General features: G+C 45.6%; 1 protein-coding gene across 1 annotated transcript; it reads left to right on the forward strand.

Moving 5' to 3' along the window:
* The first annotated feature begins 3190 nt into the window (after positions 1 to 3190).
* On the forward strand, positions 3191 to 24004 carry ezh2 (enhancer of zeste 2 polycomb repressive complex 2 subunit). Its single transcript, XM_030756914.1, has 19 exons — positions 3191 to 3561; positions 7622 to 7745; positions 8289 to 8417; positions 8505 to 8624; positions 8743 to 8863; positions 11882 to 12061; positions 12281 to 12386; positions 14981 to 15144; positions 15784 to 15881; positions 15956 to 16190; positions 16663 to 16829; positions 16909 to 17044; positions 17711 to 17836; positions 17928 to 18106; positions 18181 to 18276; positions 18845 to 18926; positions 19013 to 19093; positions 19164 to 19248; positions 20841 to 24004. The coding sequence occupies exons 2-19, from the start codon at positions 7629 to 7631 to the stop codon at positions 20899 to 20901; spliced, it is 2283 nt and encodes a 760-aa protein (XP_030612774.1). The 5' UTR covers positions 3191 to 3561; positions 7622 to 7628; the 3' UTR covers positions 20902 to 24004.
* Positions 24005 to 25447: the final 1443 nt, after the last annotated feature.

Raw genomic sequence — 25447 nt, forward strand, 5'->3', positions numbered from 1 at the left:
GCAAAACTGATAGAGACATACCCCAAGAGACTTGCAGCTGTAATTGCAGCAAAAGGTGGCGCTACAAAGTATTAACGCAAGGGGGCTGAATAATATTGCACGCCCCACTTTTCAGTTTTTTATTTGTTAAAAAAGTTTGACACATCCAATAAATTTCATTCCACTTCACGATTGTGTCCCACTTGTTGTTGATTCTTCACAAAAAATTTAAATTTTATATCTTTGTTTGAAGCCTGAAATGTGGCAAAAGTTTGAAAAGTTCAAGGGGGCCGAATACTTTCGCAAGGCACTGTACACACATACTCAGTATAAGGTTACAAAAACCTCTGTGGTAGTGCAGGAAGCACATAACATATAGCAGTCCAGTGATTTAACTGCAGCTCATAACATCCACACTTTAACTTCAGTGTTTCTTTGGTTTCTGATATTGTGTATTTGTTTCTCTGTAACACTCAGATTCAGACACACCTCAGGTATTTGCTTAGACTCAGGTACACAAATATTAAGTATGCATGTTCTGTTTAATGTGACTGGGCTGAATATCTTCCCCAAAATGTTTGACAAGAAAAAGCTTCATGATTATCAATTCTATAATGTTCCATAAATACATTAAAAGATATCCTTCTAGTATCATGTAAAGTTTGAGGTGAAAAGCTGAAATTTAAAATGTTTTCCCTGCTCCTCATTTCTTTATATTTTGCTTCCAAGGCCCCAGACAGAATTTTAGAGTGAACTTCAGCATCACTTTTCAGGCTTTCTGAAGGTCATCCAAATGTCCTCTTTGGACATTGGCTGCTTTTTCACTCATTTTCAGTCCGATCCTTGTTCCTGATCATTTTCAGAGGAATGTTTTCCTGTTTGTTAAGTCACTGCACACTGACCACTCAAAGTAAAAAGGCTCCTAACTCAAGGGAACAGTGTGCTGTCTACACACAACGCAGTATCCTCAGCACTTTGTTACAAGCAGCCTGTTGCAAAAGCACATCATCGTTTCTTTAGATGAATCTAAAACACAATCAGATAGTCTGATATTTTTGCACCAACAAGCTGATTCCCACTCTTTGTGGATTATAGATTGTAGATTATAGCTCAGCGTTCAACACAATCATCCCGGACATTCTCACCACCAAACTGCACACCCTGGGCCTCCCCCCTCTTACATGTTCCTGGATAATGGCCTTCTTAACCAACTGGCCCCAGACTGTGAGACTTGGCCCCCGTCCCTCCTCCACCCACACACTGAGCACTGGCTCCCCACAGGGCTGTGTGCTGAGCCCCCTCCTGTACTGCCTCTACACCCATGACTGCAGTCCGGCCCACAGTAACAACCTCATCCTCAAATTTGCTGACGACACCACAGTGGTCGGCCTCATCTCAAAGGGAGATGAGGCAGCTTACAGAGAGGAGGTCCTGAAGTTGACAGCCTGGTGTTCAGAGAACAACCTGGTACTGAACACCATGAAAACCAAAGAGATCATCATCGACTTCAGGAAGCACAGGACTGACCCAGCTCCCCTCTACATCAACGGTGAGCGTGTGGAGAGGGTCCACACCTTCAGGTTTCTTGGTGTCCTCATTTCTGCTGATCTCTCTTGGTCAGATAACATCACAGCTGTTATCAAGAAGGCTCAGCAGCGACTTCACTTCCTGAGGGTCCTCAGGAAGAACAACTTGGACTGAAACCTCCTGCTGATCCTCCTGCTGAGCAGCTGCACTGAGGCAGACAGGGTGAGGCTTCAGAGGGTAGTCAAGACAGCACAGATAATTGTTGGCTGCCCTCTCCCCTCCCTGATGGACATCTACACCTCCCGCTGCATCAGCGGGGCCAGGAACATCATCAAGAACACCTCATACCCTGGCTTTGAACTCTGACCTGCTGCCCTCTGGCAGGAGCTACAGGAGCATCAAAGCCAGAACAAACAGACTCAGGAACAGTTTCTTCACCAGAGCAGTCACCACCCTGAACTCTCACACTCACCCACTGTAACTGTGCAACACCCACATCTCTGTGCAATATTATATTATTCATACTGAACAATATCTGTCACTCCTATATTGTGTAATATCCAATATTCTTTCACTAGTGCAATACTCACCATCTTCATTATTATATGTATACAATTATTTTATTTTTTACAAAGTATATATTTTATACATTCTCTTATTTTCTGTATTTCTAATACATTTCATTTACTGTACAGTTTTTATACATTTTATTTTCTTTATATTTTATACATACTGTTTTCTGTATATTTTTAGATTATATTAGATTATTCTATTTTTATTTAGAAAGTTTGACTTTCTATTGCAGGGTACTGAACAGGAGTGGCCCTCCAATCTCATTGTACATCCTGTACAATGACAATAAAGGCATTCTATTCTATTCTATTCTTTTCATACCCCACTCCTCCCAGTACTCCTACTTTCTTCATCTCCATGACTATTATTAATACATCAAAATCAACAAATCAGAACAGATGCTTAAAACATGTTTCATTTATATTATTGATTTAATACAACGTTTGAAGATTTTAAATAATATCACATCGATTTACAATAATATTCATTACTATTATTATGCCTGCGTGTATTTCCGTTGGCCGTGAACGCACCACGCATACGTCTTCGATGCATCAGCCAATCGCCGCTCGGGGGGCGGGGTTTAATAAACTTGGCGACCCTTGCCCTTGCTGGCTTCGGCCAGCGAGCCTCATTCATTTAATAAACCCGTTCAGTTATCAGCGTTTATTTGATCATTTAAGGGACACACTGAGAAAGTCTCACAGCAGCTGAAACCCGAGCTGTTCGGCACGGGATGAAGCGCCATCTGTCACCTCTCAGCTGACTTTATTTCCGTCAAAAATCTATTTATGTCTGATTTAGCTTAGCCACATGGCTGTGACAGCTGTCATGCGTAAGAGACACTGGTTTAATATCAAACGCGGTGCATTATTATCATTAATTTAGCTGTCAAACACTGCATTTTGTATATTTTGGGTTTTATCCCGTTGACATGAGAGAACAAAGGGAACCTGTCCACATGTCCCCGTTACAGGGCCCCCAGCGCAGCTCCAAATCTCATTGGCTTCACTTTCATACCATTCAACCTATCGCGTAGCACCACACTGAGGCGACCATAAGATCGGCTTATGTGATTGGCCCAGACGTTTGGCGCCTCTTGAATCCGCCGCAGCCGTAGTAGGCGGTGAGACGGGCGAGCAGTTTGAACCGAGTCGGTAACATCGAATTCAGGGCAACTGTTTACAGGCAGGCTGAAGCGGACGGTGCGAGTGTCATTCACAGACGCGCGGTTCCTGTGTCCTAACCAGCCTCGGAGCGGAGAAGCCGGTGGAGACTGTTTCGTTTGCCGGCTCTGAGTGCGTGAAGCCGGGTGTCGCGCGAACTCGGTCGCTCCCTCCTCCCTACCTAGCCGCCGAGCTAACATTACAGCTAGCCGCAACACGGAGCGAGCTAATCCGTAACACAAAGGACGACTTTGCCCGTGTTGGTCGCTTCGATCCGGAATCGCTCTGTTGGATGAGGCCAGAACCTCTGGTGGAGGTGAGAGAAGCTGTCACTGTCAGTGGCTGTGTTCGCGGAGCTTTTGTCGTGGGCTGCTCTTTGTGCTCTGTGGACGCCTCAATCTTTGTTACCTTACCAACTGTTAGCTAGCTCGCCGGGGTGCTGTGCCAGGTTTCGTGTCCCCGTAAATATTGACTGGCTTGTAAAGAAGCGAACTTTTTTTTTTTTAATCTCACAGAGCAGCATATTGACTCCGATGGAGCCGCCTTCCTCATGTGTTTTTGGGACCTTTGTGAGCCGGTTTGTGCGCTAAGGGGAAACACATTTTGAGGGGATCCAAACTTGGCACGACATCCGCAAGCTATCGTTAGCTCGGAGCTAGCTCACACAAAAAGCCCGATACAGGTCTTCATATGTAATTTTCTGTACCTCATTCAGTTTTCTTTTTTCTCTCCAAGCTTTTGGGCGTTTTTTTGTGAAACTGGGCTTTAGTTGAACTAGAAATAGTGCGTGTCACCTTTACTTAAGAGATTATCAGACTGATAAAAGTGAAAAGCTTCACTCTTGTTTGTCTCGAAGCCTTACGGGGGCGATATTCAACCACTTCCCTCACTAAAAAAACTTATAACATCGTGTAAACTAGAAGAACGGGAGTTTGTGGTGCAACACATGACAGGAAGCTTGAGTTTCACCTGTTAGTCAGAAGTGACCTTAATGAGTCCTGCTGCAGGTTTTTGGTAGAGTCCGACCTGTGCTGGCTTTGTGGGGATAAATATATACACACACCACTCGACGGAGTTCCATTAGAGAAGTAAAATGGTGGTGGGGTTACTGCTGCATTGTCGGCTGTTTCTTTCCACAGACTGTCTATAAAAGGAGGACGTAGCCATTGTGGCTTTAATGGTTTTTAGACATTTTGATGTCTTTCAGTTATGATGTTGGAAATCACCATATTTGACTGCTAAGGCTAGCTAGCAGGGCGTAGATGTGTGTGAAATTTGTCACTCCCTAGTTTATTTTAGTTTTTTTCATAAATGCTTTAGATCCAGTAAATTTTAATGAGACAAAGAACCAGTGTAAATACCAGATGCCGTTTTTATGATGATTTAATTTATTAAGAGAACAAAGCTGTCCAAACCTGCCTGTCCCTGTGTGAGAAAGTCACTGCCCCTAAATCTAATAACTGGTTTTGCCGCCCTTGGAAGAAAGAAAGCGTTTGTGAAAACTGGCAGTGAGTGTTTCACATCACTGTGGAGGAGGTTTGTCCCACTCTTCTTTGCTGAAGAGACAAAAACTTCTGAGCAGGGAATTTATTGAAAACTGCATTTACACTCAAACATGATTTTTTCAGCTGATCAAAAGTTTAAGACCACAGGTCCAAAAAAACAAAAGCCCCCTCAAAACAGAAATCAAAGTGTCAACAAAAGGACTTAGTAATGAGTAGCTCCACCATTCTTGTTTATCACTTCAGTCGTTTGCTTGCTTGATGCCAGTGTTTCCAGGAGGCTAGTGGGAACGTTGCTCCAAGTGTTGAAGATGGCTTCACGAAGGGCATCCACTGTCTGGAACTGATGTCCATTTTTATAAACTTCCCTTGCCATCCATCCCCAAATGTTCTCAATGGGATTTAGATCAGGGGAACATGCAGGATGGTCCAAAAGAGTGATGTTCTTCTCCTGGAAGAAGTCCTTTGTCAGGGGGACATTGTGAACTGCAGCATTGTCCTGTTGAAAAACCCAGTCATTACCAGACAGACGAGGGCCCTCAGTCACGAGGGACGCCCGCTGCAACATCTCCACATAGCCAGCTGCTGCTGGACGCTCCTGCACAACCTGAAGCTCCATTGTTCCACTGAAGGAAAGCGCCCCCCACCCCCCACTGTGCCGTGTAGAAAACATCTCAGGTGGATCTCCTTGTCATGCCAGTAATGTTGGAAGCCATCAGGACCATCCATTCATTCACTTCCGCTTACCCTGTTCAGGGTTGGGGGGGCTGGAGCCTATCCCAGCTGACATAGGGCGAGAGGCAGGGTACACCCTGTACAGGTCGCCAGCCTGTCACAGGACCAACACGGGGAGACAGACAACATCCACACTCACATTCATGCTCTCATTCACACCTGTGGGCAATTTAGAGTAGCCAATTAACCTAACCCCAGTAAGGACCATCAAGGTTAAATTTTTTCTCATCAGAGAAGACAACTTTCTTCCACCTTTCAGTGTCCCATGTTTGCTGCACCCTTGCAAAGTCCAAACGGGCAATTTTGTGGCGTTGAAGAAGACGTGGCCTTTGAAGACGTTTTTTGTGTCTGGAGCCCTTCCCTCGCAGATGTCGTCTGTTGGTTATTGGGCTGCAGTCAGCACCAGTAATGGCCTTAATTTGAGTAGAGGATCGTCACGTGTCTTGATGGACAGCCAATGGGATCCTGCGACTCAGCGCTGGTGAAATTTTTTTGAGTCTACCACTTGACTTTTTTGTTCTATAACCCTCAGGATCATTTAAAAAATGCAAAATGACTGCCTTACTGCGTCCAACCTCAGCAGTGATGGCACGTTGTGAGAGGCCTTGCTTATGCAGCTCACCAATCCTACCACGTTCAGTCAGTGAGCTTTTTTGCTTTTGCCGTCAGGAGGTCTTGACAGAAAATGGCATGGAATCCAAATTTTTGCACAGCTTTTGGCTTTTAAAGGCTGTGGTCTTAAACTTTTGATCAGCTGAAAAAATCATGTTTGAGTGTAAATGCAGTTTTCAATAAATTCCCTGCTCAAAAGTTTTTGTCTCTTGCGCCGATTTCTTCTTTTAGCATCGTGAAGCTCTACTTAGAACCTTCTTAAGATCCAATAGTGCAAAATGCAAATTCTTGCAATTTTTTTAACGTCTTAAGATTTTGATCAGGAGTGTATCACAATAGTTGAAGGAAGTTAGTGTTTTAGAGAGAGTTGCTGGTCATGTGTTACTGAGCGTGTTTCTAATAATCTGTCCACATATTTGGATAACAATAGGACACCTCAGTAACCTCAGTAACTGTATGATCTTACTGGCAGACAGCGAGCATCTCCAGCAGAACACATTTAACTTGGCCAGAAGGACTTCAGTGTAACTCTTTATTTGGTGTGATTTGAAGACTGGTGAAATGTGCCAGGCCAGGTCAGTCCTTCACGCCTACATGACTGCCGTCTGCCGTGTCTGATCTAAAGTGAGATTTGAGTCAGAGACTCACACTGACTGACTGACTGCCGGGCAGCAGATGGATCGACAGACGAGTGCTGTCATTAAAAAAAGGAAAGATGAGAGCAAAGGATTTGGCAGAGAAGGTGTGAAGAAGTAAGCCACCTGTGTCTGAGTCTCCTCAGGGCTGATGCTTGAATGGAGACGAGAGGTGAACAGAAGTGGTTTGAATGTTGGCAGCCAGGCTGCAGACGTCTGAATTTAGCTGTTAAATCAGGGGTTCACAGAGAGGGAATATAAGGTATTAGTCGGCTCTGATTATTGGACTCGAGGCGAGGTGGTGATCATGTGCTGCTGCAGGCACGTGGAATTTTATAGTAAACTACACCAAAGCTGAAGTTTACCTCAGCCACAAATGTTGTGATTTTGTGTGTTTCATGGGCAGCAGATCCAGGTTTGGGTTGTTCCATGCCTTCATCACACCCTTCAGATTAGCATAAATTACATAAAATATTCAGAAACTGGGTCCCAGAAATGAGGACAGCACAATTGTTGGATCATTGATTGGTGACTGATTAGTATTGTAATAAAAAAAATCCAGTTTGTGCACTGGGATGTTATTAGTGAAGCTTTATGGACACCTTTGATAAACAATAACTGCAGAAATGCTTTGATTTCTCTCAGATAGGTCAGACACATGAGTTCCCTTTACTGTATGCTTAGTTAGCTCAGAGTTTCACTCAGACCCAGAGAATCCCACAATGGCCATTTTGGCTCTTCCTGCAGGGACTGTATTGGCTCTTGTCTAAAAACATGAGATTGTGTTGGAGCTGGTCACAGTCAGGTGTTACGGTCCTACAGTCCAGTGAAGAACCTCCAGAAGTGTGAACACAGTCACAGGATCCTTGATCGTCTTCCTGTTTGGCTGCAGGTGAATCATGGTGCTGACTGGGAAGCGCTCGGAGAAAGGTCCCGCCTGCTGGAAGAGGAGGGTGAAGTCTGAGTACATGAGGCTTCGACAGCTGAAACGTTTCAGACGGGCCGACGAGGTCAAGGTTTGTTTACACACACACACACTTAGTTACACACACACTCTGCAGCTATTAAGAGAAGTTGGTTTACTCTCGCCTCGTCTATATATAGCACCTGTCGTTTCCTGTTTTTTTTTTTGTTTGTTTTTTTTTTTACTGAGCACTGGCTGAGGCTGCTTTTCCATTCTTGGCTAAAAACAGACTTCAGATTTATTTACTAAAAGTTTTTAATCATGGACAATGGGAACAGGAAAGTCCGACAGTGTTTTGATTGCTGTAAACTCTCCTGTTCAGACTGCCATAAACTCAGTGATCAGCTGATGTTGTGAATGTCACTGTGTGCGCACACAGTGAGCTATCAGCCTGCAGAGCTGCTTCTTAAAGCTGTCCTCTTCACTTGTTTATATCTTACCATCACTAGACTAATAAGGGCTAAAGTGGTCACCTGGGTCATGTTCCCATGTGAGGTCTCTGTGTAGGGAAATGAGGGAGGATAAACAAATATCAGCATGCTGATGAATCAGGTTCTGTTTTGTTCTGTGCAGTAATTTAAATTTCCTCTTGCAGAGCATGTTCAACACCAACCGTCAGAAAATTATGGAGCGAACTGACATTTTGAACCAGGAGTGGAAAACCCGGCGAATTCAGCCCGTTCACATCATGACGTCAGTGAGCTCCTTACGAGGGACCCGGGAGGTGAGTGTACTGGAACTGGAAGAAACGATAAATACTCTGAAGGTGCAGAGGAACATGTCCTCACTGTACCGTATGTTTCCTCTGCAGTGCACGGTGGAGAGCGGCTTCTCTGAGTTCCCCCGTCAGGTCATCCCCCTGAAGACTCTGAACGCCGTGGCCTCTGTCCCGGTTATGTACTCCTGGTCGCCGCTACAGCAGAACTTCATGGTGTGTACGGAAAGCTGCACATTATTGAGAGCTGGAGGCTGGGTATCTCTACTTAGCTGCATTTGCAGGTGTTTGGACCGTTTTAACCAAAGCTCTGTGTGTGACTGTTCTCCTTCAGGTGGAGGATGAGACGGTGCTCCATAACATTCCCTACATGGGAGACGAGATCCTTGACCAGGATGGCACTTTCATCGAAGAGCTCATCAAGAACTATGACGGCAAAGTCCACGGAGACAGAGGTGAGGGTCAGAGAGTGCACAGCCTCTCATTGGCCGCTTTTCTGCTGATGGGGTGCTGGTGCCAGGTTTTTCCATCATGAACGCACTCTGTGCTCGGCCGAAAAACTGGTTCAACTCCGGCCCTGCAAGCTAGCTGGTCTTGAACCAAGAACGCGTGACAAAAGCAGCAGAAACGTGTGACTCTGCTGTCTCAGCATAAAGTTTTCTGCCACTATTTCACTGCATGGTGTGTATTACATGAGAAAATCGAAGCGATTTTCAGGGCTGTGAATTAGGTTGGGCTCTAAGGCTGAACTTGCTGCTTTGTATCAGTTCATATCACAGATAAAAGGACACAAAGTGCGTACTTGTGGTCTTGCTGTTATCGCTGTCTGTGTTTCCCTCTGTGCTGCACACAGATGCTGCAGTAGTTTGTTTGGACCATAAAATGTGTTCGCAGCACAAGAAAGGGGAGTGTGTTTGGCTTCTGTGTCCAGACGAGGACCCGCCCACACTCACATGTAAAGGATCAGTTCACAAAGTGCGGTGGAAACATAGGCCCGTTAAGTGTTTCACCGGTTCATTGAAACCAGCACCGGCACCTCGGCGGTGGAAACGTAGCATGTGTGTTCCCACGATGGGATTACTTTCAGGGCGGCGAGCGGTGCTTACTCTGGGTTTGGTTCAGCCTAGTAGAAACTGAGGCTGCTGGATTGTGACCATAATCATGGTTTGTTTTGATTACTGAACGTGGTTATTCAGTAACTAAATAGTTGAATTAAAAGTCATTCTGAAGGTCGTGCAGGGTGGTTGGTGTTTAGGCCCGGACAGGAGCCGTCTTTGACCTTCAAACCGGTCTTACAGGGGCAGCCGGGGGCCCGCCTCCAGCTCGATCTGAGTAAACAGTGAAGGAAAAGACGGGCAGCTACAGACGTTTCTTGGGAGACCTGCAGAGTACACCTGGGGCGAGTGACTGAGAGCCAACTGCTGGCTGTCACCTGCTGCAGAAAGCAGACTGGTTAAATCACACGTATCATGCAAAACCTACTTTTTTAGCCCTTAAATACATTTTGTTGTGTACTTTCAGTGTGTAGCAGTGCAGGAAATGTAAATGCATTCTGTTCCAGTGCTGTGTAGATATCTTTATATTCTTTTTGGGTCACATTTTTCAGGCTGTTCAGTTTTCTCTAGTCCCTGTGACATTTTCTGTCCTGTGACGTCACAGTATTTGCTGTGGAACTGCTAAACAAGGGCATGGACATCCGGCTTACCGAATTCATGAATCCGCCATTTTTTTCTTTGTAGTCCAAGTTCAGTCATGCCAAAGTTGAAAGTAGACAAGTCAAAATGTTCGGTTGTTGGGTGTATTAACCCACACGACCCCCCCGCACCCCAGCATCAGAGCCTGCTCTATGTACTTGTTTTTCTGCTGGTAGATAATCGTATTGCTGCTATCAAACTATGGAAAATGGCTGAACGGGGTGGAGTGGAATGCTCTGCGACCGGGGGGGGGGGTGTCTCATTAACATTTAAAGACAGAGCAACCCGTTTTGGTGCAGTAAGACGCGTGTAAAAGAGGGGTCTATTGCTACTTTGCCACCACCGAGGAGCCGGTGCTGGTTTCAATGAACCGGCGAAACGCTTAAGAATGGGCCCGCGTTCCCACCGCGTTTCTGTGAACTGCTCCTTTACGTATGACCGTGGGCGGGTCCTTGTCTGGACACGGAAGCCGAAGCGCACAAACGTGGGAGAACACGCTCCCCTTTCTGTGCTGCAAATACGTTTTAGGGTCCAAACCAAACTACTGCAGCATCTGTGTGCAGCACAGAGGGAAACACAGACAGCGATTAGAGCAAGACGACAAGTACGCACTTTGTGTCCTTTTATCTGTGATATGAACTGATACAAAGCAGCAAGCTTCGCTTTTCTCCTGTAATACACATGTAATATGGTAGAAAACTTGATGTTGAGACAGCAGAGTCACGCCCTTCTGCTGCTTTCATCACGCGTTCTTGGTTCGAGACCAGCTAGCTTGCAGGGCCGGAGTTGAACCCGTTTTTCGGCCGAGCACCGAGTGTATCGGCGGTGGAAAACCCGCCTAACGGTTCAAATCACGGCACCGGCTCCGGAATCCTGTTGGTGGGAAAGAGGCCTCCTTTAAGAGACCCTGCGCGATGCTGAGCTGCTGGCAGTTAATACTTCTACAGGTTTACCTGCGTAAACCTTGTGACTATTACATCCTCTTAATGGAGCTCTCTCCTACTCACACCTTTATAAAGTATTGCATTTTACACAACCAGAAAAGACACAGTCCTATAATGAAAACAAATGTTAAAAAATAAGTGTTTTTATAATGTTAGAAGCCAAAATTGAAATTGAATTTTGATCAGTTGCCTGGTGTTAGCAAAAAGCGGCATAAATGGAAGAGAAACAGGGAGAGGAGTGATTGGTTGCTGTGGTGGTGCAGGGACCTGGGAAGGTCAGAGTGGAAAAAAGCTGAAACAACAAAGTGAATCAGAAAATGAAGTCAGCCTGTCTGCTGTCAGGATGTTTCCTGGTTAAGTCTCATGTATAAAAACAGCTGCATTACTAAAGTTAGGCAGGTTACACTCTCACAGACATGATGCTATGCTTCTTTGAAGTCCACCTGAAGGACAGGAAGTTGTTACGAGCGTCCGCTCTGATGATGGCCTGACTCTGACCGAAGTGTGCTCACAGACACTAAACCTGAAATGTGCTTTCTGTCATTTATGGAAATGCAGACAATGACTGACAGAACTGTGCTCTTTAAACTTCCTGAAAGAGAGGATTCTGGGTAGTTTAGATGGAACACCTGTCTGAGTGCACAGCTGATTACACGGAGACATGATGCAGCACAGCTGTTTACCGTCCTCCCTCAGCAGCTGAGAGAAACTGCACAGCTGTGACTTTGTAAACTAGTCGAAGGTGACCCTGAACGTGGTCGTCTGATGTGGAGTCTCATCGAGGCTGAACGGGTGGATGGGTTGGATTTGAAGACATTTATGTTGTGTTTTGCAGAGTGTGGCTTCATCAACGACGAGATCTTCGTTGAGTTGGTCAACGCTCTGTCACAGTACAGCGACAATGAGGATGACGAGGAGGAGGAAGAGCAGGACTTCAAGGTGGACAAGATGGACATGTGTGAAGGCAAAGACCACCCAGAGGACCCCCGCAAGGACGGGCTGGTTAACAACGAGAGTAAGTCCTGAGATGTCGATGTATCGTCATGCCAACAGGCTGCAGTTAGAAAGGTGTGGTTAAAAACGGTGAAGGCAGAAGTTTCCTTCTGCAGAGCTGAGTAGTTTTAAAGATCTACAGTAGGGGGCAGCATTCAGGGGGAAACTAAGGACTGGACAAGTTCACACTGTCAGGTTTGTGTCCTGATGGAAAGCGTGTGTGTGTGTGTGTCGTCTCCAGGCCGAACCAACAACGACACCAGCAAGAAGTTTCCCTCTGACAAGATTTTTGAAGCCATCTCCTCCATGTTCCCCGACAAGGGCTCCCCCGAGGAGCTCAAAGAGAAGTCAGTGGGTTTGTTTGTGTGTCAGTGTCGTCACAACAGCAGAGGAACAAATTCCTATAGACGAGCAAAGATCTGAATCTGCCCGTAAACATAAAACATACCTGATTTTAAACTGGGATCGTCTTCCCTTCAACCTCAGTGCCTCTGGAGAGGTTTCAGGACGTCCTGTTCTGGCACGTTGGTGAAATGGGTCAGAGGTTCATGATGTGACGAGTTTTAAGGGGGGGCTGGACCCAGTTTGAGGGTGCACTCACAGTAGATGATGTCTTAACCCTAAAGTACTGTTAGTTTGCTGCATGCTGTGCCACTTGTAAGGTGAGCCCAGGTGTGGTTGAGCTGGAGGTGTGCTTTTAGACTTTTACTTTATTTATTTCCTGTTCAAGTCAGAGTAAACACACATCTTAATTAAAAACATCTGTTCTGAAGTCTTTAAAGCTTTCATCAGTGTTAATAATATTAGCCACTGCTGATACTGAGTAATTCTCCAAGTGATCTCTGATTAGACACAAATACCTGTGATTACTTTTTTCCAAGAAAACTGCATTTGTTTGTCTCTAAAGGCTGAAGGTTTCCTCACATCATCATTGAACACAGAGGATTGGAGAAAGTATGAAAGCAGCAGTTATTGTTTATTTAAATATAATAAATATGAAGGCAGTTTGTGAAGAGAAACTTGTTTTCCTCGTGTTTGTGTTAAATGTAAAATTAAACTGCAAAAACTGGACAGTTTAAATCAAAGCTCCTCTGCTGTTGTGACACAAAGTGTGTGTGTGTGTGTGCACTGTAATGCGTTCATCAGGATCTGCAGAGCTGTGGAGAATTTGATATTAAGATCTTATCATGCTAAATATTTTAGAGCGATGACATCAGAAATCTGAACATCATTAATGGAACCTTTTTATCCTGCTCGTTGTTTCTGCATCATTGAACCTGCAGACTTTAGTGGGTCAGACTCTTAAATCCATTGTTACACAGCAGCAGGTGTTTCCTGTTTACATGCAGGTCTCTGATAATGAATGACAGGCTGATAGATCAGTGACATGTAGGGCTGCATAAGTCGATTATTTTAGTAATCGAGTATTCTATCGATTATTCCATTGATTAATCGAGTAATCGGATAAGAAATACTTTTTAATTAACAGTTTATCTGCATATTTTAACGTCCGTACTGCAGTTTTTCGCCGTGTGAACAAACAGCGTTGGATGGAGCAGCTACAAAGTTCTCTTTTCTTCACCTTAACACTTGCTGATCAGGTGGTTGATGAAGGACCTCCAGCTGTTTCTTTTTGAACTTGCGCAAGGAGGAGAGATCCGTTCCTTGAACTCAGCTCGCGGCTGAGCGGAAGTTATCTGTCCTGAAGGACCGCTTCCTGCGCAGCGCTTTTATTCGGACTTTCGCAATAAGGTCACGTGGGTTACACCAAACGCAGTTTACAGCATGTAATAAACAACATTCTTGGCTTTTTCCTTACCATATATGGTAGTAGGTATCCTGTGGGATGTGCATGTATATGAGATACGTGTCCTATGTTTGTTCTCTGCAGGCTGAAAACAGCCTGCAAGTAACTACAACTTCCTTTGTAAAAAATGTCACCACGTGTTTCCATTTCAAACATAAAAACAACAGTATCATATGTACATAAAACAACTTATAGAAAATATACAAACAGAAGATATGATAATTCATAATAAACAGAATGGAATTTATACCATAACTCCAACAGTGGTTACTAAAAGAAAAAGCTGCTGTTTTGGACGCTGGAAAAACGTTTCCTTTTGCACTACTTGAGCTCACCGTCTCTATAACAGCTTCATCTCTTTGCGCTTGCGCAGTTCAAACCGCTGCCTGCTATGAGTGTTTTTGAAAAGCTAGTGGCTGCGGGAGCCATGGCGCATGTGTGAGTAATGTTGTAATGCTTTGTATTCACAAGCATTCTCAAAAATACGTTTCTACTGCAGGTCTATATTTAGTCACTAATAAGGGATTAAAGTATAAAAAATATTTTGACGGAGCCCCTCGGTCCTGGGGGGCGGGCCTTCCGGTACCGAACCATCGCTAGTGCTAATGGCCCGCGCTCGCTAGTAAACCAGTTCTGGTAGCTACAGCTGAAGTAAAGACAAAAATAGCAGCTGAAATTGTCAGCGAGCACAACACACACAGAGAGCAGTGGAGGCGTGGAAATGCACGGAGTCCTGTAACATACGGGGTTCTGTATTTTACGAGACAGGTGGCAACTCTAGCGATGATCCACTCTGTGTTAGGGAAATTCATCGCAGCGACGGAGAGCTTTTTGGAATCTGTGTGCGTGCGTGATTCACACTCCAGTCCAATAGGTGGCGGTAATGCAGTTCTATGTTGGTTTGCCAGTCACCAATAAACCCACAAAAAGACGACGGAGCACTAATGCTGCTAATGCTAGTAAAGAGCGCTGCAGAGTTTAAACGAAGCATCGAAACAGTAAATTTGTGTCGATAATTTTTTAGAATCGAATTAATCGAGTTAATCGATGAATCGTTGCAGCCCAAGTGACGTGTGCGTCTCACCGCGCTCGTCTGACTTCAGGTCAGTTTGATCTTGTGTGTTTGTGTTTCAGGTACAAGGAGTTGACCGAGCAGCAGCTGCCTGGCGCGCTGCCGCCCGAATGCACGCCGAACATCGACGGTCCGAATGCTCGCTCCGTGCAGCGTGAGCAGAGCCTGCACTCCTTCCACACTCTGTTCTGCAGACGCTGCTTCAAATACGACTGCTTCCTCCACCGTTAGTACACAATAAATACACAATAAAGTCCACTCATGTGAGCTCACAACAGCTCCAGGTTCTAAACTTAGAGGATGAACTGCTGGGGCTGGTGTCTGAAATGTGACCACCGCGCTACATCTCAGTCACAGTTTCTGAACTGACTGACCTCATGAAAGGTGTCACATCAGGTTGTTACTGTGAACTTCATCATGTCACCTTACATCAGTGCACCTCACACATTTTCTGTCTAAAAGTTCCCCACAGTTTCACATATTTTATTAATTTTTACCGGTTGAGTTTTGATGAAATGAACTCCACCCCTGCATGACTCTGTCCCTTCAGCCTCACAGTGGCTCCTGTACTGCATCTGTGCAGCTGATCATTTTATCAGTAAATAAAGACATCAGTGAAGACGCTGATGTTAGAAATACAAACATCTGCTTCTGTTTTCATATTAACACCTGAGAACATAAACCTCAGTATTATTGGTCAGTCAGTGCTGTGAAGCTGACTGTGAAGACAGTTTTCTTTCAGAGGCTGATCTGTTTTTCATTTTTTTTTTTTTTTATATTTAATCTTTTGACACTTTAAACAAAGTGACTCTGGCTCCTTTGAGAGTTAAATTCCTAAAAGCAAACATCTCTTCTATATTTTTAGCGTTTCATGCGACTCCAAACACGTACAAGCGGAAGAACCTGGAGAACCTGGTGGATAAAACCCCCTGTGGGGTCGACTGCTACATGGACCTGGTGCAGGTGAGAAAAAGCTGCTTTCTTTAAGCTGAAACACAAACTAAAATGTAGCTTCACTGATTTCTGGTTCTGCTCAGGATGGCGTGGTGAGGGAGTACACATCAGGCGTGGGAACTGAGCGAGTAAAGACGCCCTCCAAACGCAACGGGGGCCGCCGCCGAGGCCGACTGCCCAACAGCACCAGTAACAGCCGGCCCAGCACCCCCACAGTTTCCTCTGAAACCAAAGACACGGACAGCGACCGCGAGGGCAGCAAAGACGACGAGCGAGACAACGACGAGGACAAGAAGGACGAGACCACCAGCAGCTCGGGTACGGCCCCGCGTTTGTCTCTGAAAGTGGAGCGACGCCCTCGTTACCGGGCGGCTCATCCTCTGCACGCAGCTTTGTTGTTGTGTGTTTGTAGATGGCGCTGCAGCAGCTGTGATCTGTGCTGCCCTCAAACAAAAGCATGTTGTGGCTAGATGTGAACAACAGATATCCAGATGTGCCAATGATTAAGGCCTAGTTTACGCAGCAGCCTAACCTTTTCCTTCCTGTGTGATCAGTACTGGACTCAAACTCCTGTCAGCAGTTTAAATAGCTCAGAAATGTGAGCAGAGTTTCAGACATGTGATCAAACTTCTGCTGTTAGCTGGAAGTATGGCCCTCTTTATGAAGAACCTTCCTTCAGCCCCGGTTCCTGGAGGTCAGAGGCAGGTTCAGTTACTCTGAAGGTTTTTGGGGAGCTTAAATAAAAAGTAGCTGCATGAATGTCCTCAGTGTTGATCTCATGTCTTTACAGAGGGAAACTCTCGGTGTCAGACTCCAGTGAAGATGAAGCTGTCCGGTGAGGCTGAAGCTGTGGAGTGGAGTGGTGCCGAAGCCTCTCTTTTCAGGGTCCTGATCGGGACATACTACGACAACTACTGTGCCATCGCACGGCTCATAGGCACCAAGACCTGCAGACAGGTGAGTCAGGTCCACTCAGCATCTTCAGATGCTTCCCGACGATGCTCGGCTAACATGTCATCTTTACCGGGTTCTGCAGGTTTACGAATTCAGGGTCAAGGAGTCGGCCATCATCGCTCGGGCTCCCGCTGAGGATGAGGACACACCGCCAAGGAAGAAAAAGAGGAAACACAGACTGTGGGCCACTCACTGCCGCAAGATCCAGCTGAAGAAAGGTCAGGAGCCAGGCTGAAAGTACCTTAAACCTGAACCTAATGGGCAGGAGAACAATAGAAGTCTTTTGGAAAATGACCTTTTGACCTGAATATTTTCCTGTTGGTTTTATTGTCATAATCTTTTTATACTGTTTTGGTCCCTAAAAGGTTGATAAGGTAGGGACAGTTCCTCCTTCCTGATCATTTCCAGCTCTGCATTAATGATCCTCATTTATCTCCCAGGCTTTGGTAAATCTCTGAATCAGATCATTTTACAGCCAGAGCGGTTTTTATCAACAGTGGAGAGAGACAGGAAATGGGGGAAAGATACAGGGGAAGACACGCGGGCAAATTGGCGATGGGCCGAGACGCGAACCCGCAACGCAACACGGCATGTGTATGTGGTCGCCGGCTTCACCACTAAGCCACCCAGGCGCCCGATCATTTTACAGCTTTAAATGTCTGATGAACAGCAGACATTTGTGGTTTTATGGGTCCTTGAAATAATAGTTTTGGTTTGATGATGATCACAAATACAAGACGAGACACGTAGGATCTGATCAGGCTCTGTTTGTAAAGGTTAGAGGTCAAAGATTAGACAGGAAACGTTTGAACACAGAAGGATCAACGGGCTGGACTCGGAGAGTCGTACTGTCCACAGAAAATTGAAAGTTTGACCTCTTACAGATGGCTCGTCCAATCACGTGTACAACTACCAGCCGTGTGACCACCCCCGGCAGCCCTGCGACTCCTCGTGTCCCTGCGTCACCGCTCAAAACTTCTGTGAGAAGTTCTGCCAGTGCAGCTCAGAGTGTAAGAACCTTCCTGAGAACAGAGTAGAAACGTGCTTTATAAGAACCAGTTTACCATTTATTAGAAACATAAACTTTCCACTTCGTTTTAGGTCAGAACCGCTTCCCGGGCTGCCGCTGCAAAGCTCAGTGCAACACCAAGCAGTGCCCCTGCTACCTGGCGGTGAGGGAGTGCGACCCCGACCTCTGCCTGACCTGCGGCGCCGCGGACCACTGGGACAGCAAGAACGTGTCCTGCAAGAACTGCTCCATCCAGAGAGGTGCCAAGAAGGTAACAAAACTTGAACTGTTCTTCACCAAAACCAAAACTGAGGTCCACCGTACTGATCCGTGTGTGTCCCTCAGCACCTCCTGCTCGCACCGTCAGATGTGGCCGGCTGGGGCATCTTCATCAAGGAGCCAGTGCAGAAGAACGAGTTCATTTCTGAGTACTGTGGGGAGGTACGGCTCATTTCTCCTTGTGTTAATGATGCTCATTAATGGGTTCATGTGCCAAAGTTACTTACGGATGTGGTTAAAAGCTGTGACAGTGTGCCCTCTGCTGGGCTGTGAGGGTACTGCATGTCTGCCAGAGGTCATTTAAATCATCTTTTTATGATTTTTACCTGCATGAGGTGGTGCCCCAAAGACATGTTATAAGCTTGAAATCAGATCAGTTTGTCTTTTACATCTGCCCCTGAACGCACCTTCCTCAAGGTGTTTCTTTATAAATGAGTTACATGCATCACAACACAAACGCACATCTGTAATCCTGCGTCTGCCTCAGCTGCAGTTTATTCATGCATCTGCTTGACGGCTTTCAGCTGTGTGTGCTCAAATTTATAAGAAATAAAGATTCATTGTTAGGTTGACAGACAGGAAATAAAATTAAGAATGTGAAGGATTTTAAAAACTCTGGTAACAGTAAAACATAAACCTGTCAGAGGCGTGGTTTGGTACAGTCTGACCTCACAGGTTCAGCTCTGGAAACATTAAACGTGTAACTTCCTGTGGGATCTCTCTTACACAGATCATCTCCCAGGACGAAGCCGACCGCAGAGGGAAAGTCTACGACAAATACATGTGCAGCTTCCTGTTCAATCTCAACAACGGTAAAATGCACAAACACATCAGGGACGTCTGAAAGAATAAAGTTACATCTTAGATCAAAGTATTTAAGACGCTCTCTTCCTTCCAGACTTTGTTGTTGACGCTACGAGGAAAGGCAACAAGATCCGCTTCGCCAACCACTCAGTGAACCCGAACTGCTATGCAAAAGGTACATCGATCAGACTGCGTGAGCCTCATGGAGTTTTCTGCTCTGTGCTAACTCTTCATGTCCTCCGCAGTGATGATGGTGAACGGTGACCACAGGATAGGGATCTTTGCCAAGAGAGCCATCCAGACTGGAGAGGAGCTCTTCTTCGACTACAGGTCAGTGAAACCCGGAGGACGGAGTGAACACGGAAAACTTTCCTTAAAAGCAGCCAAACTTCGAAATGTATGAACTTCATTTTAGAGACGTCACAAATTGTAGCAGCAAAACCTGCTTCATGAACCCCAAATAGCCCGAGAGACTCTGCGAGTGTCAGTAACACAGTTCAGGATCTCTGAAAGCGTGTGTGCGTGTGGGCTCTCACACACACCGACATCAGCTCATTTCTACCTGCTGTAGCTGCGAGCCGCCCTTTGGTGTCGCAGCAGCTCGTGGAGCCTCCTCGAGTTTCCTAAGTTTACCCGCTCGGTCAGGAGCCGCTACAGCAGCTCCAACGCTTTGACTTCTGCTGTTCGAGCTCTGATGTGGAGGTTTGGTGCTGTGATGTCACTGTTCCACAAGCTCCACCCATGAGTGTGCACTCCTCACTTCTTTAGATGAACTTTATGGGAGAAGCGTCTGTTTGGGCTAAAATGGCTCTGTTAGCCCTTTTCCACCGCCGGGGTGCCAGTGCTCGTGCTGTTCCCAAAGGAACCGGCGAACAGCTCAAGAACGGGCCCGCGTTTCCAGCGTTTCTGTGAACTGCTCCTTTACGTATGAGTGTGGGCGGGTCCTCGTCTGGACACGGAAGCCGAAGCGCACAAACGTGGGAGAACACGCTCCCCTTTCTGTGCTGCAAATACGTTTTAGGGTCCAAACCAAACTACTGCAGCATCTGTGTGCAGCACAGAGGGAAACACAGACAGCGATTAGAGCAAGACGACAAGTACGCACTTTGTGTCCTTTTATCTGTGATATCAACTGATACAAAGCAGCGAGTTCAGCCTTAGAGCCCAACCTAATTCACAGCCGTCAAAATCGCTTCGCTTTTCTCGTGTAATACACATGTAATATGGTAGAAAACTTGATGTTGAGACGGCAGAGTCACGCGTTCTTGGTTTGAGACGAGCCAGCTTGCAGGGCCTGAGTTGAACCCGTTTTTTTTGGTGGAAAAACCGCTGAACGGTTCAAATACTGGCACCAGAACCCCGTCGGTGGAAAAGCAGCTTGAGTGTCCATCTGCTCAGCCTCGTGTTTTAATCAGGCCTGCAGAGGAGCTGGAGTTGGTCCCAGCCGTGGTGCAGCTCAGGTTAGAGACTTAAATATTAAATGAACTTTGTGACAGGATGAGATGTAACTAGTGTGTCACAGCTCCTGCCGTTTGAAAGGATTTCCATTATCTTTCAGACGTTAAAGCGTTCTTTTGATTTCTTTGGTTCTCAAAGTTGTTGGTCTGAGTCTGCGGAGCCACTCAGTTGTCCAGGTCATGGTGGAGTGAAGCTCTTGAGTCATGATGACTCAGGACCTCCAAAAGGATTAAATCTGGGACCTATAAGCCACGTTTCCATTAGTATCTACTCGGCACGGTTTGAAGGTTTCCATTAGTACCTGGTACCAGGTACTTACTTATGGAAACGCATCTTTAGTTCCTTTTTACACAGATCTGTGTGTGTTAGGAGCTTAGACTAGAATCAAGAGTCAAAGCTCAGATGTGATTAAAGTGCCGGTCCTGAAATAAAAACTTAAAGCTTCCCTTCCGTCTGCTCCTCAGGTACAGCCAGGCCGACGCTCTGAAGTACGTCGGGATCGAGCGGGAGATGGAGATCGCCTGATTGGGACTTCCTGTGTTTTTCAGCCACACAAAGGCCTTACACACAAACACACACACACACACACACACACACACACCGTCACGTTCAGGAAACCCAGACGACTCGTCAAAATGCCACAAAAGCTTCAGGAAAAACAAACTGGGATATACGAAGCTGATTTTTGTTGTTGTTGAAACTTTTCATATCTGTTTTTTATCTTTTCCTTTGACTTGTTGACAAATCTTCCTCTTTGGATTCGTAACTCTTCCCTCTGCTGAAGGTGCACCGACAAAAACATACAAATTTATCTTTGAGTAAAAACGTTCTGCAGTGAGAGGAGGAAAAAATGACTTTGTTTTTAAAAGCTCTCAGTTCAAGTTTCAGGGACCAAAATCCTCCACCAGCCGCTTTCACCCCAGGACCGGACTCTGTTTGTACTCTGTGTGTGTGTGTGTGTGTGTTTTTATACTGAACCAGACGCTCTCCTCAGAGTGTCACTTCACTGTCTGTAAATCAGGAGGTCGTTCACAAAGCAGCGTCACGCTGACACCAGCTCTGACCGTTTAAAGCGAAGGCGATTAACGAGGGAAGAAAGAAAAGCTGTACATTAAAGATGGACATACCTGCAGTGGTCTCTGCAGGCGTTTTTGTTACTGCTGCATCAGTTGGTTGAGCAGGAAGTGACCATGTTTGGATGAGAGGCTGGACTCCTTATTTATGATACGGTGCACAGACAGATTTCTGCTAATTGATGCTTAGTAGCTTCTCCAAAATGCTCCTGCAGCACAAACACAGCTGAGCCCTAAATAACTTGAGTGTTCTTAAAAAGGTAACGGGCTGAATCAGCTTTAGAGACCAGGCTGTAAAGGTGTTTGATTCTGCTGTAAAGTCTGACACTGAGTCAGGTAACCCCCCCCCGGTGGTTTTACTGGTCTGATGTTCGAACCAGGCGTCGATTTTCAGGACTGAGAGCCGGTCAGTACGTGGCTCAGTGTGAGAAACTTTATTGCTGGGCGGTAATCAGCAGGTATGAGAAACACCTGTGCTGTCTGTGGATGCTGTTCTGTAAGAGTGAGCTGATTAGTGTGAGCTCCATTATACCCGCCGCACTGGAAGCTTCACATCACCACAGCGCTGTACCGTTTGTACCCGCTGCATCATTCTGATTAACGGGTGTCGCTAACATCACAGCTGCAAGCATAACCGCCCCATTGACCTTCTCATCCAGATGTGGCAGCAGCTAAAATTGAAGCTTCAAAACATGGAGCACAGAATCAGGGTGGCTCTGCCCATCTTTTATTTACAGTCTGTGATTAAAATCGTCAGTTGTTTATAAAGCGCACTGTATTACAATGGCAGCTGCTGTTGGTGCAACACTAAACATAACGTGGTGTTAGACACAAAGCGGCTCCATCGAGGCTGTAGCAAAAAGGAAATCATCACAACTGGTTCCCATCAGGGGCTCCTGTTTGTTTGTCGACACAGAGCTTCATCAGAAGGCTGTAACACTTGAAGCCTCACACAGTTTAGACTTGTTAACGATAAAGCTCACATTTCCTGCGTCTCTGCTGGTTTCAGATTTCTCAAAGCCCTCTGTAGATGATTCGAACTGTATTTGAAGCTTCAGGTCGTCCTGCAGACTAACTCAGATTCAGAAATCGTGATGTGAAAGCATCAAACCCGACACGCCGTCAGGTTTAAACGTGCCAGCTGGGTGTGACTCTGCTTTGTGCCTCTGCTTCAGGTGCTAATGTGGGAATAAATCAATCAAAATCAAGGCCAGCACACTTTCTTCAGATGGGACGCTCGGCCACAGCCGCCTGACCAACGTTTAAAGTGTGGGCGGAGTCTCAGTTTCCTGTCGGTGCTTTTTAACACTCGACCAAACTGCACGTCGCCTGCTGACGTTTTCCCAGCATCCTCAGCAGCTCCTGTTTTGTTTTGACTGTTAATTAGAAAACGGGTCATTTTTGTATTTTAATTACGCACATTTAATCCAAGTTTTCCCAGCATCCTCAGCAGCGCTTTGCCTCCTCTGAAACATTTATATTAGCCACCTTTTAATTTTTAATCGCAGCCATAACGAAGCGTCAGGCCCTGAAATCTGCAGCCGAGCTCAGTTTAAAGTTTGAGACCTGATTTATTCTGTACTTTATTAGTTTCAAGGACCCTGCAGAATATTTACAGCATAAATATTTTTATGAATTAAAGCTGCAGCTGATTTTCAGTGTTTTTAATTGATTTATGCAGCAGGAATTTGATGCACAAACAATAAAATATCAGTTCATAGATGAATTATTGCAGCTTTCAGTCACACTATACATTTCAGCTTTGAAACGAATGATTCCCAGCGTTTGAATCTTCAAGTTATTTACATCAAAATGTAGTAAAATTTGCGTTGGTGTAGTTATTTAAAAAAAAAAAAAAAAAAGCTGAAGTTGCTGCCGGGGTTTGATGGGAAAACTTCCTGTGAAGTTATTAAACCCCGCCCTTTTCTCGCCTCCCCTGTGCCTTCAGTCCTCCAGTGGATCATGGCATTCCGCATAGCCTCCGCCTGATGTCCGAACTCATCCCAATAGTTTCCAGATCATTCCTCCTCATAAAAACAATCTGAATCTTCTCTCCTGTGAATTCTGGTGCTCACAAAGACCCCAAAGTCTGACCAACTCATAGCAATACCAGCCGCCTCCACCTGTAACTTATTACAAACATCAGAGACTGAAGCGGCGTCTGTGGTGGAGGGGACGACTTCAGGGGCTCTGAAACCTGGTGCTTCACTCACAGGATTCCCACATCAATCTGTGCAGGAACCCTCTTATCCTTTTTTTTTTTTTTTTTTTTTTGCTTTCACTGCTGATCCAGATGTTTGCAGCAGCTGCTTTCTAATCGGTGAACAGATGTGTGAATGCTGCTGTGACGGAGGGCCGAGGAACACCTCCGATTAAGCTGGAAAGAGTCACAGAAATGATGCAGGTGGAGGTTTCCTCGGCCCTCCCTGAACTCAAAGCTTCTTCCTGTCAGCAGGACCACGTTTCTCCTCTGATCTCACAGGTGCTGATTTTTGTAATGTTTACAGGGATTTTTGTTGTTCAAAGTGTTGCAGATTAAAATATTCTGAACTGTTCTTGTGTGTTTCATTTCTTCCTCAGAGGTCTGAGTGTGAGGCGACCTCAGGTTTACTTTCACTCTGAATCAGAGGTGGAAACATTGTTACAGGGTCAGACAGCACATGGTGATCAGCTGCTGAACTTTGTCACTGATTTATGTTGACTGTATTTACAGGGTCTAAATTTCTTGGGGGGGGGGTCCAAACACTGGCAGCCCACCTCGATCTGAAGTTTGCTGCTGCTGTCACTGCTGGCAGCAACAGTCATGAACACACCACGACTGACCTGCAGGTTCGAGTACAGAGATGTTTGAAAGCCAGAGAAGGGAAAATCTGCTGAAGCTAGTTTGGAGCTGTTAATCTTTGGTGTATGAGGCTGCTAAAGCTTAATGAGGCAGCTTTGACACTGACATTTAAACTTGTTCACATGAATCACACTGAAGAGGAGTTATTGGAGGACTGGGCTCCTGCTCTAACCTTTCAGGTGTCTCCTCAGTGTTATTCATACTCACCTGTTGATCAGGAAGCAGAGCCGGTCGTCTTCTGATCAGAGGTTTGGTGGGCTGATCCTCAGCTCCATCAGATGACCACCTTTCCTCCTGAAGCTGCATGTTATCGAGGCTCAGGAGCGGGTCATCTTTGACCAAAACACCGACCAGCTTAGAGTTCACCTGTGAAAGGTGCTGTAGGTGGTCAGACTGGAAATGTTGCTTAAAAAGACCAGCAGCTCCTAAAAGTCACCGTTTCACAGGGAATGCATCGTTCCTGTTTAAGCTGTTAAGTCATTTTAGAAACCAAACACAAGTGGAGTGTTAATTTAGTGGCATTTGTTGGAGTTGCACCATCATCAGGTTCACCTGCAGTAACCTGTTTACCGGCTTACATATGAGATGCATCTGAGCTCCAAACCTGCATTCAGCCATGAACACCCTGCAGCTCCTCTGAATGCTGAAGTATCACAAAATTACACCATTAATACTTTATAATAAAGTTTATGGTTCCTCCCCCGACATGAGACTGACTGATGGATTCATTTTAACAGCTTTAAAAAAATAAAATTTCAGTAATTTATTTTGGTTTTATTATTTAAATCAGACTTTATGGGTTTTAGACACCAACATATTAAATGAGAATGCACTGAAACTCAAACTGAACTTCAACAATTCAAGACTTTAGTTTGAAACAGAAACGATGCACTCGGACGTGACCCAGACAGATGCTGCTTTGGGGGGGAACACTGCCTCCTTGTGGTCAAAGTCCGCTTCACATTTTGCAGATATTTTCAACTAAAATACATTATTTAACCATCTTTAAATTAAAAAACAAAACTCCTCTACTCAGTGGGGTATAGCTCCCTGTTCTGCCTCAAGGGGGCAGCACTGAAAGCGAACACTGAGGAACTCGTTAGCTAAAAAACAGTGAACCACTGAGATCAGGGAGCTTCTCCACAAACATTCAGAG

The sequence above is a fragment of the Archocentrus centrarchus genome, chromosome 20 (assembly GCF_007364275.1).
Source record: "Archocentrus centrarchus isolate MPI-CPG fArcCen1 chromosome 20, fArcCen1, whole genome shotgun sequence".
Taxonomy (NCBI): Eukaryota; Metazoa; Chordata; class Actinopteri; order Cichliformes; family Cichlidae; genus Archocentrus; species Archocentrus centrarchus.